The 15,331-nt window shown below is 29.7% G+C and overlaps 1 protein-coding gene across 1 annotated transcript in view; it reads right to left on the reverse strand.

Moving 5' to 3' along the window:
• Positions 1–452: 452 nt before the first annotated feature.
• LOC113388419 (DNA-directed RNA polymerase I subunit RPA1-like) overlaps positions 453–15,331 on the reverse strand; it is a 24,313-nt gene continuing 9,434 nt past the window's right edge. Inside the window, exons 2-12 of the mRNA XM_026625797.1 lie at positions 12,513–12,798; positions 11,610–11,738; positions 10,518–10,688; positions 9,325–9,330; positions 7,022–8,011; positions 6,853–6,955; positions 6,523–6,659; positions 3,879–4,034; positions 3,295–3,405; positions 1,340–1,532; positions 453–568 (exon numbers count right to left, since the gene is read on the reverse strand). Of these exons, the coding sequence (XP_026481582.1) occupies positions 453–568; positions 1,340–1,532; positions 3,295–3,405; positions 3,879–4,034; positions 6,523–6,659; positions 6,853–6,955; positions 7,022–8,011; positions 9,325–9,330; positions 10,518–10,688; positions 11,610–11,738; positions 12,513–12,798 (2,398 nt within the window). The remainder of the gene's footprint in view (positions 569–1,339; positions 1,533–3,294; positions 3,406–3,878; positions 4,035–6,522; positions 6,660–6,852; positions 6,956–7,021; positions 8,012–9,324; positions 9,331–10,517; positions 10,689–11,609; positions 11,739–12,512; positions 12,799–15,331) is intronic.

Consider the following 15,331-nt stretch of genomic DNA (forward strand, 5'->3'; position numbering starts at 1 on the left):
TATTGTTATGGCAAGAACATGTTATGAAGAACTTTCAATACTAAATTTTGTCAAAAGCCATGCGATTGCTGTGCAGTCAGACGTATTTCTCAGATTGTCAGATGGAAAACCTAATGTAAAAACCGCACAAATGTCAAAAAAAAAACGCTCTCAGATAACAGGGTATTTCTGACTCAGCTTCGTAACATAAGCGTAACGTTGCAGTTTATGTGTAAAACTCCTTAAAGCACAGCAAATACTCCATGTATTTGCATTATTTTGACAGTATGATTCAGTAGCACAATGTATGGAGCATAACATGGCCTTGCCATAACATTGATACAAATTTTTACCCCTGACTTTTATACTCAATTAAAACACACTTTCTACAAACAAATATATATTCTCAAAAATACAAATAACATTCTCGCTTACATCTTATTACAATTACACAATTCAAAATTTTCAAAATTTCACCCAAAAGCCACATGTGAAATTTTATTTAGTAAAGAAACAGTACCCGTACCTGTACCGCAGGGCTGTCCTACCATCAGTCGACCTGAAGGGGAATTCAGGTCATCTTGCATACCTGAAAATAAATACATATATACTAGCTGACCCTGCAAACATTCTACAAAATTAGTTACAGATGGCACAAGCATTTACTTAATAATAAAATCGAAAGTGTCCATATTAAGGACCACCCTAATATATATTTATATGTTTTCCAAAATCGTTTTCTACTCGACGAGACCTTTCAAACGATACCCCACATGCCATAAAAGATACAACCTAAATTTTATTGAAGTAAAACTTCTTTATGCTCGTTTACTAAAAATTCATTAAAAGACTGTATTTTGTAAACAAATGTTTTTTCGGAAATCGTTTTCTACTCGTCGAGACCTTTCAAACGATACCCCACATGCCATAAAAGATAGAATCTAATATTTTTGAAGTAAAACTTCTTGAAGCTCGTTTACTAGAAATTCATTAAAAGACTGTATTTTGTGGACAAATGACCTAGTTAATTTCAGTATTTGCTATGAAAGTTTTGCACGTTACATGTTTTAAACAGTTTTCCAATAAAATTTGATATTCTAATATTCTTTGCGATATAATTATGATAATATATAATGCTTGTGTTTTGTTTTACAAAAATCGTTTTCTACTCGTCGAGACCTTTCAAACGACACCCCACATGCCATAAAAGATACAATCTAAATTTCTTGAAGTAAAACTTCATTAAGCTCGCTTACTAGAAATTCATTAAAAGACTGTATTTTGTGGGCAAATGACCTAGTATTCGCTACTATATATATATATATATATATATATATATATATATATATATAATTATTACCTTTTATGGTAGCTTGTTTCAAGAACGTCAGTGAAGATTCATAAGACATTTGCTGCAAAGGTGACACCGATGTTTCCAACCCGGTTCGGCTCAAGGGTTGGAAAGTTCCATCGTATGTCATATAATCGGCGATCAGTAATAAATGTCTGGGATCTACAGTGATTCCGTAAACGTTGAACACGTTTTGTACTTCCTGCAAAAATAAATTATAAGTATTAATTCGTACCAGGAGAGACAAAAAAAGTTTGCCACTTTATAAATATAAATATAAATCTATATATATATATATATATATATATATATATATATATAAATCTCGTGTCACGATGTTGGTTCGCGATGGACGCCCAAACTACTGAACCGATTTCAAATTTTATTGGCTCATCGTGTGCATATATATTCAACTTAGGTTATAGGAAATCTTGAAAAGTAAATTTGAAATTTAAATATATAATTTTTATAAATTTCTAAAAATTTTGACAGAAAATGACCAAAAAAAACAGAACACTAAAATGGCAAATGTCAAAATTTAGGAAAATTTCGATATATAATTTTTGAAAAAAAATTTGACATTTCAAAAAATAAAATTCAAAAACATGTACATATATAGAAATATCCAACATTTAAATCCAAATTTGATGAAATGCTATATTCAAAATCACTGTTTATAGTTTTAAATCTAATTAAAAATCAATGCTTAAAAATTTGAATAAATGTTGACATGTAAAAAAATTAAATGTCATTTGTCAGTATTTATGAAAATAATTATATAAATAGATTTACGATTTAGATTTAATTGATTAGCTTACCAAATTATTTCGGAAACCAAAACTTCATCAAAACATTATAGATCAGAGATCACAATAAAAAAGCGACATATTGAATTTAAAATTAATCATAAACAAAATTTTGACATTTCACAAAAAAAATGTTTAACAACTTACTTCAATAAGAAGCAAATTAATTATTCCAAGTTATGTTATAGGCAATATTGCCAAGCAAATTATAGATACAAAACATTATTGTAAAATAAATATCATCATATTATATTAATTTTGGACCAAGAAGGAAATATTTTGACATTTATAAATTTAGTGCATATTGGATATATGAAATTGACATTCACTATTTTTCAATTAAATGCAAATGTAAAAAATCAAATAATTATATAAAAAATTGTATATTTAGATAAAGATACTGCGTTGATTTAGACTAAAATTTAATTTAAAAAAAAAATCGACATAAACAAAACTAAAATAAACAAAACACTATGATGCGTTCGAATTATTTATCGGAGTGTAATTTGTGTAATTAAAATATAATAATATATATATTTTGATTGTTATTGCGCAAATGCTAATCTTACAGGAAATTGTAACCTCTTAAATGGAATAGTACAATCTGAGGGTATCATTAGAATCTGACAAAAACAAACTAGACAAACTAAATATTATATCATATTATATTAAAATTTGATCGAAAAGAAAATATTTTGACAGCTATAATTAATTTGAAATAAAATGCGAATGTCAAAAATCAGATCTTTATGTAAAAAAATATTTATTTCCACAATATTCCTGTGTTGATTTAGCCAAACTTATGAATTTAACAATTATATAATTATTCATTGATGATTTAAAATAATTATTAATTCATTAACAAATAAATAATATTTGAAAGAAAATTTTATTGACATATATGACATGACAAAAGTATAATAAACAAAAAACTATGATGCGAGCGAATTAATTTTTGAAGTATGAAATGTCAAATAATTTTAAAAATTATAACAAGTTTTTAACTATTTGTCAAAGAATCAGAGTCCAAATCTATTAAATATTTGATTTTTGGCACTTTTATTAATTTTTTATCAATTTAGGCATACTTTTATGGCAAAACAACGTTTGCCGGGTTAGCTAGTATAAATATAAATATAAATATAACCTTATCCTTACCTTTACTATCACTCGGCTAGCGGCTTCAATGCCATAAGTTTGGGCGATGCAATGTACGTCGTTGGAGTACAATTTGTTTAAATCTAGTAGATCGTTGTATTTGAACATTTCCTAAAATTGCATAAACATTTAGTTTATAATTAATATTTTTGCAGCCCAACCGTCGAATTAAAAAAAGATTAAATAACAAAATTTTTTATTCCATTACACGTTTCGACACTTGATGTGTGTCATCATTCAGTAATCCAAAAAAACATATTACATAAATACAAAGTTGATGATAAATATAAATATATAAAAAAAGAAGGAAATTATACATACCGAACCAGGAAAACCAACAGAAAAAATTAATTATGATGTAAAATTGATTGAACACTAAATTTGTGTAAAATAATAATATACTATTATATTAACAAACGAGAAATTGAAGAAGCACATATTGCCCTCCTATATTTTATGTTATTGATAGCGGTGCATTGTGGACACTGATCAAGGTTACAAAGCAAGTGTGGTAAAGGAGTGGGAGCGGTGTGTGAGATATTTATATATATATATATATATATATATATAAATACTATACTTACAACGATATTGATGCCATCGGTTTTAAGAACAAGTTCGCCGTCGTTGTTCTGGTAAGTTATGGCTCGTTTAATATTCGGTGTTTCCCAAATGACGGCTTTTTCAGCAAGGCCTTTCAGGATTTCAGGTAGATTTACTTTTGTGTAATGCATGCCCAACTAGAAATAAAGAAGAAACTAGTTGAAAGTGGCATAGTGCCTTAACGCAAATTGCTAAAACATCCCGCACCGTAACAAAATATTCGAGAAATTTTAAACGTTTTCAAATATATTATTACGAATACTGTAACTTTCATTATTTTTGCTATCTTATTGTTATATCTGAGCAAATCAAATGTAAATCATAAATCAATTATTACATTAACAATCGTCATTTCATTTCGAATACAATTTCAAAAAAAAAATAGTTGCCTAATTTGCACAAAATTGAAAAAGTGCTCCCGTACAGTCACAGTCTAAACGCATTTGCAAATAATTTTGTGCGACATTTTCACTTATACTGTGCTTAGCTTGGCGGCATTTTTACATTTTTCAATAGTTTTCGCAAAATTGGAAATGTGCTCCAGGTATATAAACAGTCTAAACGCACTTGGGTAACGCATTTGTACCAGAGTGGGCGCTTAGACTGTGCTTAGCCTGGGTAATTTTTTTAATTTTTAAAACAAAAATTTTTAATTTCGATTTTTGAACGATTACTATAACTTCAGGTTAAAAATTGTTATTGAATGCTCAAGGCGTACGCCCTCTCTAAAAAAATGATGTAATGCTTAGTCAGTGCAATCATATTAAAAGATAATCTTTATTGAATCTTGACAGAGATTACTAAAATTCTAGTTTGTTTTTTTTAAATAAGTATTTTTACGTTTTTCAAAAATGTGTTAATTTATTTTAAATATGCCTTACCGACTACTTTAAATTAGAATATTTTCAGACAATTTGCACTTCATGTAGAACATATACATGAAGGTTGTTTAGAACATTTTCCGCATGTCTAGAATATTTTTGAGACAAATTGCAAAATTTTCAGATAATACAGAGTAATTTTAAACTGTATAGAACAATTCTTGAAGTAAAACTTCTTTAGGCGCGACTAGGGAGTGAATCTTTGAAAATGCAACGGAAGTTGCGTTACGCCCGAACTGTTCGTCATACATAATTTCTATATTATTCGTAGTATTCTATATAAATCTTTGGAAAAAAAAGGACACAATAAATAAACAAAGTTCCAAAAATCCGAATGAAACCATGTTTGAAGTAAAACTTTTTTAGGCGCGACTAGGGAGTAAATCTGTACAAATGCAACGGAAAAGCTATACGGCCGCGGCGGTTGCCAATTCGTCATTCGCTCTCGATGATATCATTTCTATACGGGTCGATTGTGATTGGTCGTCGTGTCGCGTGAGTATGATTGCTTTGATTGTATAGTGAAAATAATAAAACGAATGAAAAATAGGTGCCGTGAAAGAAACGTAAGTTTATTGGAGTTATTAGTATTATTCGTGGTTACTAGATATTTTTAGATATTATTTTCATAGGCAAGACAGACATTATTGCTACTCAAAGAATGAGATTATATCGCCAGCGAAAAAGTAAAAAATACAAACAGTCAATGAATGTATGTTAATTTCAGTTACTTGAAGTTCTTCAAATACAATTACATGATGAGTGAAATTGTGAGAACAGTATTTCTTAAGGCGTTGTTTAACATGATAATTCTCAGCATTTTCATAGATATTAAAGAATATTAAAGCAACACAGCTTTATTCTATCATGGCGAAGATATCTTTTTACGAGTGTTACTTTATTACTATTAAACATAATTCAAAATTGTTAAATGATGTATTCATTTTTACCTAAATGCCACCTTGTACAGTAGCAAATAAATTTTACTTCAATCGCGTGTGAACCTTATGCGCACTCCTTTTTTTTGAGAATATTTTTAGGCAGACTTGAACATTTTAGCATCTACAAATTGTTAAGACCGTCTTAAATATTTTCTGACAGTCTAATATCATATGTTAATATTTTTAGACTATCTAAAAAAAAATTCAAAATGTCTAGAACAATTTCAGGCTGCCTAGAATATTTGCAATATTTTCAAACTATTTTGAATATTTCTAGAATATTTTCAAACTACATTTTCAAAAACATTTTTAAACGATTTGCAACAGCCTAGAACACTTTCAGTCGATTTGCAATAATTTTAGATTCTCTAGGACCTTTTTAAACTGTCTAAATATTTTCAGACGATTTAAAACATTGTCAGATTTTCTATAAAATTTTTAGCGAAGGACAATACTCTAGGCGTTGTCTACAGCTAAATTAGAATTTCTAAACTATCCAGAACATTTTTAGACTACCTAGCAATATTTCCGGCTACCTAAAACATTTTCAGACTACAGACAACATTTTCAAACTGTATAGAATATTTTTAGATTGCGTAGAATATTTTTGGATCAGAAAACATTTTACAACCATCTAGAACATTTTAAGACTATCTAGAAATATTTCAGACCACCTACATCTTTTGAGTAATTCTAAAGACATTCTAACTGCCCAGAACTACCCAAAACATTTTCAAGCTATCAAGAACATTTCTAGACTATCAAGAACATTAACTAATAAAATAAGCTCGAGGTTGACTTACCGTAAAGACATATTTGCACCAAAGGTAGTTTGTTTCATCAAAAGTGAAACCATCATCACACATTTCGGTTTTGACATCATCAGCATCATTACCATTCTCCAAGTTCTTGGATTCATTTGAATCTTCATCCATATCATCTGCAACAAAGTAAAGCTCTTATTAACTTCCCAAAGGAGAAAAAATCCTATTCGCTAATTTTATGTTTTCTCGACCATTCTGAACCATTGATGAATCGAATCATCTGAAACCATTCTGAATCGAATGAGACCGAATTTAGGAAAAAGTAAGTATGTGTGAGTAAAACTTTAAAGAATACATCATTATGCTTACCTTCTGACGTAACATCATTCTGTTCATCTTCAGACACATCGTATTCCTGATCATCCTTCTGCCTTGATCTTTTGCGAGCGTTTGTCGCATCTTCATCATCGCCCTAGAAAAAAAAAAAACAAATTAACACACTACTTTTATATTTCATCGGAGTCTTTTATTAACTTACAAGTCCTTCATCTTCATCAGACGTAGCATAGTCTTCTCCAAAAGTCTTGTACCCTGATTTCTTCGCAGCCTTATCTTCATTTTCTTCATCATTGTCTTTTTTGTTTCTCTTAGATTTCTGTTTTTCATCCACAATCAACATTTGTTTGCTATTAGAAGACTTCACAATCGCCCTCATCAGCGACTGACAATACTTCTGCTCCATAAACTTCATGATCCCCTTCGGCTTCACACAAAAATCGTTCTTATAAGCACCATGAGGCAAAAACTCAAACTTCACCGAATACTTGTGCATTTTATTCCTCGCACCGGTGACTATCCGATGCACTTGCACCTTCTTCAAAACTTCGGCAATCGTAACCCTCACCAACCTCTTTCTGAGGCGTTCGGTTTCGGAAAAATGTTTGGCTACATTTTCTCTGAAGGGAATATCCATGCAAGGAGTTTTGATGTCTTTACTGGCAGTCATTAGGATTTCTTTGAGACGAGGAATACCCAAAGTGACGTTCATTTCACCTCTGCCAGCAAAATGGAAAGTGTTAAGGGTCATTTGAGTAGACGGTTCGCCCACAGACTGGGCTGCTAGGAGGCCTACGGGTTCACCGGGTTCACATAAAGTGGTCATCGCCTTATACTTTATCATATCCTCAAAATCCTCCTTGACATTCTGTTTATCCAAATAATCCTTCATCAAGTTCTCCAAATTTTCGTTTATTACCCCAAAGTAGTGATCCGGTTGGTATTTAGAGATCAGGGGATCCGGACACATGTTTTTCAACTTGGCTTTCAATTTTTCTTTATCTTCTTTAGGGATCGCACGCCACATTTTGATGACCTTTTTGGTCAACCGGGTTCTGCCGGTCATTTTGGATTTTTTTTGGGCCGACTCGATGCTGTCTTTTTCCGGTAAATATTTTCTGGAGTACTGCGCGAATGGGCTTGTTCTGTCTTTTTGTAAGGGATCGCCGTATTTGCGCTTCCAACGTTTTAACTAAAAAATAAAGGAACTAGGTGTAAGTGGATAGGATAACACTTAACTTCCCTTAGGGTAAGTTATAGTAAACGCAAAAAATCGAAATTTTTGCATATTTTTACGTTTTAAAGGTTTCTGAACACTTTGGCATACTTAAAAAATCAATGTATTTGTTTGTTTGTATGTGTGTGTATTTGCGCTTCCAACGTTTTAACTAAAAGATAAAGGAACTAGGTGTAGGTAGGATAACACTTTTAACTTCCCGTAGGGTAAGTTATAGTAAACGCAAACAATCGAAATTTTTGCATATTTTTACATTTCTGAACATTTTGGCATACTTCAGAAAAAATCAACAACGTATCTGTGTGTTTGTATGTGCATGTATTTGCGCTTCCAACGTTTTAACTAAAAAATAAAGGAACTAGGTGTAAGTGGATAGGATAACACTTATAACTTCCCGTAGGGTAAGTTATAGTAAACGCAAAAAATCGAAATTTTTGCATATTTTTACGTTTCAGAGGTTTCTGAACACTTTAGCATACTTTAGAAAAAATTGATGTACGTGTGTGTTTGTGTGTGTGTGTGCGGATACAAATTTTCCCCGACGATTTCAAAAGCACTAACGTATAAGGTTGTCAAATATCTCCCTTCCGCCTTTTTATATTAAACCAAGAGCAAAAAAGCGGAAGGGAGATATTTGACAACCTAATATCATAAAATATCATATAATAACAAATCATCAAATTCTTCTGTAATGATGTATAAAACTTAAACTCCTCCTAAACGAATATTCGGATTTTGATAAATCTTTATGAAGTTTCTTAAGGAATTTTTTTAGAGTGTTGTAATTAAAAAAATATAGCTAAATTGTAGAAATGAATAAAAAAAATACAAAAAAAAAACGCTTTTCATTGTTTGACTTTGATAATATTTGAAATTATTGTTTGGCGATTTGATTGATATTCGATTTCTATTCTATAAGGAGACGTGCTGATTAGTTTTTACCAAAGGCAGGTCCAGCCGTTTCAGAGGCACGATGCAAAAAATGTGAAAATAGTTTTCCAGTTTTTGAGATAACGAAGCGTTCGATTTGAATGATTGAAGAAACATTTTACTTGTATTGACCAAAAGTAGAGTTTATTAAATTTTTAAGAAGGCAGGTCTAGCGGTTCTGGAGATCGATTAAAAACAGTCCAAAAAATGCCGTTTGAAGGTTTAAAATGATCATTAGATATATGCACATCAAATTGTCAGATATTTTATAGAGATTTTTATATTGAGTATAAATTTTCGTATTATTGTTCTTCGTTAAATAGCGACGCGGCGCGTACGCGCTTCTATATTTCGTCTCTAAGCAACGGATAAAAAAGTTCCAAAACATTTCAAAATAAAAATAACATTTTTTAAAAAAAGTCAACTTCTAAAAAATTCAAAATTCTCAAAAATCTCAAAAAACATTTTTATCAAAAAAGTCAATTTGTAAAAATTTCAAAATTCTCAAAAATCTCAAAACATTTCCATCAAAAAAGTCAATTTGTAAAAATTTCAAAATTCTCCAAGGTCTCAAAAAAAATTTTATCAAAAAAGTCAATTTCTGAAAATTTCAAAATTCTCAAAAATCTCAAACATTTTGATCAAAAAAGTCAATTTCTAAAAATTTCAAATTTCTCAAAAATCTCATACATTTTTATCAAATTAAAAAGATCAATTTCTAAAAATCTCAAAAAACATTTTGATCAAAAAAGTCAATTTCTAAAAATTTCAAAATTCTCAAAAATCTCAAAACATTTTCATCAAAAAAGTCAATTTCTGAAAATTTCAAAAATCCCAAAAAACATTTTTATCAATGAAGATAATTTCTAAAAATTTCTAGATTCTCAAAAAACATTTTTATCAAAAACATCAATTCCTAAAAATTTAAAAATTCTTAAAAATCTCAAACATTTTTATCAAAAAAGCCAATTTCTAAAACATTATCAAATGTGGAGTACCTCAAGGAACAGTTCTAAGGCCCTTTATCATAATTTTTATATATAAACAATTTAAAGGAAACGTAAATAAGCACAACTAAATACACAGAATTATATAAATTTAGGTGCCAAACGATTCAGAATGACTTGAAACATAAAATTAGACAAAAACAACTTGACAATACTAACGAGGTGAACCTCAGGTTTACTCTTGTAGGATTTTGATGAAACTTTGCATGGTTATAGAGCTGATAATCAAAAGGAACAGAATAAAATATTATAGGCCTATCGTAAGTGGTTAGAGTGTAAAAATTAAAATTTTGTTAAACAAACCGCGGTAATAGTCTCGGTAGCTCAGTCAGTTTAAGCACTTGCTTCTACTTTTTCAAAACTTCAATTAATTTTTATAATCCAACCACTGCTCACAGGCCTATAATATTTTACTATTACATTTGACTATCAACCCTATCACTGTGCAAAGCTTCATCAAAATTAAAGAAAAATAAACCGGTGGTACTCCTTGTAAATTTAGTACGACATAAATTTATTATAACACTTACCTGTTTAATAGTTTGTGTCAAATCTTCAGGAACACCTTCTTCATTGAACTTTTCAACAATTTTCTTGTTCAAGATGACATCAGAATTATCATTCAAAAATGGAATTAGCTTTTTGTTCAAAAATTGAACTTTGGAAATATCCATTCCATCTTCCCCATACAAAAACTGCAGAAAAAAAAATTAATATATAAATAATATAACTATGAAAAATCTTATGCAAGTACTCACTTGAATCACACTTAAAAATTGATTAAAAATTTATCAAATGTGGAGTACCTCAAGGAACAGTTCTAAGGCCCGTTATGATATTTTTTATAATAAACAATTTAAAAAAAAAAAAAAAATAGCACAACTAAATACGCAGAGTTATATAAATTTTGGTACCAAACGATTCAGAATGACTTGAAAGATACAGAAATTCTTATCAGAAAAAGCGAAAAACAAAAATTAAAAATTGATTAAAAATCTATCAAATGTGGAGTACCTCAAGGAACAGTTCTAAGGCTCATTATTATTATTTTTTATATACAAACATAAAAAAAAATTTAGCACAACTGAATACACAGAGCTATATAAATTTTGGTGCCAACGATTCAAAATGACTAAATAAAAAAATTAATATATAGATAATACTACTATAACAAAATCTTATGCAAGCACTTACTTGAATCACATTGTTAAAAATTCAAAATTGATTAAAAATCTATCAAACGTGGAGTACCTCAAAGAACAGTTCTAAGGCTCATTATTATATTTATAAATATATAAACAATTTAAAAAAAAAACAAAATAGCACAACTAAATACGCAGAGTTATATAAATTTTGGTGCCAAACGATTCAGAATGACTTGAAAGATACAGAAATTCTTATCAGAAAAACGAAAATTAAAAATTAATTAAAAATTTGTCAAATGTGTAGTATCTCAAGGAACAGTTCTAAGGCCCATTATTTTTATTTTTTACATACAAACATTTGAAAAAAAAAAATTAATACAACTGAATACACGAATACACGATTCAAAATGAATAAATGAAAAAAAAATATATAAATAATACTACTATAATTTTTTTTATGCAAGTACTTACTTGAATCACACTATTGTCACTGTCGCGGACTGTCAGGTCATATTTAACTGTCAAGCCCTCCAAATGTTTGATCAAACATCTTTGGAGATAACCTGATCTACTGGTTTTGACGGCGGTATCAATCAGACCCTAGGGTAAAAAAAATATTTTAGTCCTAAATTTTCACCCTCCTACCACAGTTTTAGCTCTTAATATAAACGTTTAGATAGTCCGCGATTCAATTAAAACTTTTTTAAACAGTCTTTAATGAATTTCTAGTAAACGAGCTTAAAGAAGTTTTACTTCAAAAAATTTAGATTGTATCTTTTATGGCATGTGGGGTATCGTTTGAAAGGTCTCGACGAGTAGAAAACGATTTTTAAAAAAACACAAGTATAGACTATCATAATTATATCGCAAACAATATTAGAATGTCAAATTTTATTGAAAAACTGTTTAAAACATGTAACGTGCAAAACTTTTGTAGCGAATACTGAAATTAACTAGGTCATTTGTCCACAAAATACAGTCTTTTAATGAGTTTCTAGTAAACGAGCTTAAAGAAGTTTTACTTCAAAAAATTTAGATTGTATTTTTTATGGCATGTGGGGTATCGTTTGAAAGGTCTCGACGAGTAGAAAACGATTTTTGTAAAAACACAAGCTTTATATATTATCATAAATATATCGCATACAATATGTATCAAATTATATATAATACACATATATATATAGTATATGTGTCAAATTTTATTTTCGAAATTTTTAATCGAATCGCGGACTATCTAAATATTAATATTAAGAGCTAAAACTTTCAGAGAATTTTCTTTTATCAATTAGGAACCATATAAGTCCTTGGAAACGTCAAAATTCCAAAATTTTTATTATTCTTTCTACTTCTATTATTATAATCATTTATTGTTACCTCACGGCCAGCCATGCAATGGAAGAAAAACTCCTGTGGTTGAATCCCGGTCATAAACCGGCCATCAATAAATCCACCGGCCCTTGGTGAAGGCTCATAAGCAGGAAAACTGGGCAAAGACTTCCCCGATATCATAACAGGAGGCCTTTTACCCTCCAATTCAATCTGGCCCAAAAGACAAGAGATCTGCATAGTGTTGACTGTAGAACCCTTTGCACCGGATTGGACCATCAGTTGCAAATTATTGTAAGGGAATTTGCATAGCAAACCGGCTGGTAAACAAGTCCTGGGGGTAAAGGATACAAAAGTATAAACTAGTGGTGTATGGCATCGTGCCTTAAGGCAAATTGCTGGAAGTTCTCGTACCGTAATGAAATGTTCGAGAAATTTTAAACGTTATATTACAAATACTGTAACTTCATTATTTTTGCTATCTTGTTATATCTGAGCAAATCAAATGTAAATCATAAATCAATTTATCTCCTATCGTCATTTCATTTCGAAGTCAATTTCAAAAAAAAAAGTTGCCTAATTTGCACAAAATTGAAAAAGTGCTCCCGTATAGCCACAGTCTAAACGCATTTGCAAAGAATTCTGTGCGACATTTTCACTTATACTGTGCTCAGCTTGGCGGCATTTTCACATTTTTCAATAGTTTTCGCAAAATTGGAAAAGTGCACCAGTACATAAACAGTCTAAACGCACTTGGGTAAACATTTGCACCGGAGTGGCGCTTAGACTGTGCTTAGCCTGGGTAATTTTTTGAATTTTCAACCCAAAATTACATTTTTATAATTAACATAAAATTGAAAAAAAATTTTTTAATACGTTTTTTTGAGAAATTTTATCCGTGCCATATTTTGAAAAATTTTATGTAATTTTTTGAGAAATTTTATTTGTCTTTTTTGGCATAAATATATTATTATTTTGAGAAATTTTGTTTATGCCATTTTCAAAGAAATTTAATATTTATTTCATTTTTGAGAAAATACATTTATGCCACTTTTTAAAAATTATACATATGTCGTTTTTGAAAAATTATATTTATGCAATTTTTTAGAAATTACATTCGTCATTTTTTAGATTAAACATTTATGCTATTTTTGAGAAACTATATTTATGCCATTTTTCAGTAATGCTATTTATGCAATTTTTTGGAAATTTACATTCATGCTACTTTTTAAGAATTATACTTATGTCGTTTTTGAAAAATTATATTTATGCCATTTTTTGAGAAATTATATTTGTCATGTTTTAAATTAAATATTTATGCCATTTCTGCGAAATCACATTTATGCCATTTTTTGAGAAATTATATTTGTCATTTTCTAAATGAAACATTTAGATTAAATATATATGTCATTTTTTGAGAAATTATATTTGTCATTTAAATTAAATTATTATGCCATTTTTTTTTTTTGAGAAAACGTTTTCAAATATATTATTACAATTACTCCAACTTTCATTATTTTTGCTATCTTGTTATATCTGAGCAAATAATCAAATGTGAATCATAAATCAATTAATCAATCTCCAGAACATTAACAATTGTCATTTCATTTCGAATTCAATTTCAAAAAAAAATATATAGTTTCCTAATTTACTCAAAATTGAAAAAGTGTTCCCGTATAGTCACAGTCTAAACGCATTTGCAAATAATTCTGTGCGACATTTTCACTTACACTGTGCTTAGCTTGGCGGCATTTTCACATTTTTCAATAGTTTTCACATAAAATTGGACAAGTGCCCCAGCACAAACAGTCTAAACGCACTTGGGTAAACATTTGTACCGGAGTAGCGCTTAGACTGTGCTTAGCCTGGGTCATTTTTTCAATTTTTAATCCAAAATTACAAAAATATTTTATAAAAAATAAAAACAATTTTTTAAGAAGAGAAGAGACTCTACCGACGAGCAACTTAAATTTTGGTTAGAAATTAGTAAAATATTGAATTTTAAAGGCAAGAAAGGGACTCTACTGACGAGCAACATAAATCTAGGATAGAAATTAGCAAAGTAATTAATTTTAATGGCACTCTATGATTTTAAAAAGAATGGAACTCTACTGACGAGTAACTTTAAAAAATTGTAAAATAATCTCTATTAATGTATTTTATGAGAAAAAGGATAAAAGGGACTCTACTGACGAGCAACTTTAAATATTTGCATAATAAATAATGTTGAGGCGTGGCTTTGAGAAAAAGGACCCTACTGACGAGCAACTCAAATGATTAATCGGTAAAACAACAAATATCGAGAAAAGGGACTGTAATTAATTTTGACAAAATGGGACTCTACTGGAGAGCGAGTTAAATATTGGATTAAGAAAATAATAAATTTCGAGAAAAGGGACTCTACTAACAACAATTTAGATAATATGTTAGCAATGTCCAATGTAATTACTTTTGGTAAAAAAACGGGACTGTACTGGCGAGGAAATTGAATAACGAACCAGTAAAATAATTAATTTCGAGGAAAAGAACTATACTGACTAGCAATTTTTTCTTCGCCGAAAACAATTGTTTTGGCAACACATCAGAAAGTTTTTTTAGATCATTCAAATCATACACTTAGTTCACTCAAAAGCTTTCATTTTTTACACATTTTCATCTTCGAAACGGCTGGACCTGTGTTTTGCCGAAAACTAATTACCTCTTCTCCCAATCATTACTAATTGAATGTTTCTAAGATCATTCAAATCCGATACTCCGTTCTCTCAAAAACTCGATTTGCATTTCGATATCTTTAAGGAGCTCGTCAGAAAAACCGTTTCGACAAGAAGTGTGTAATTTGAGTATGTCGTACACTGATGTACGCACTA

The sequence above is a fragment of the Ctenocephalides felis genome, unplaced genomic scaffold (assembly GCF_003426905.1).
Source record: "Ctenocephalides felis isolate EL2017-DRISC unplaced genomic scaffold, ASM342690v1 CF-g0.4_SCAFFOLD_03572, whole genome shotgun sequence".
Classification (NCBI taxonomy): Eukaryota; Metazoa; Arthropoda; class Insecta; order Siphonaptera; family Pulicidae; genus Ctenocephalides; species Ctenocephalides felis.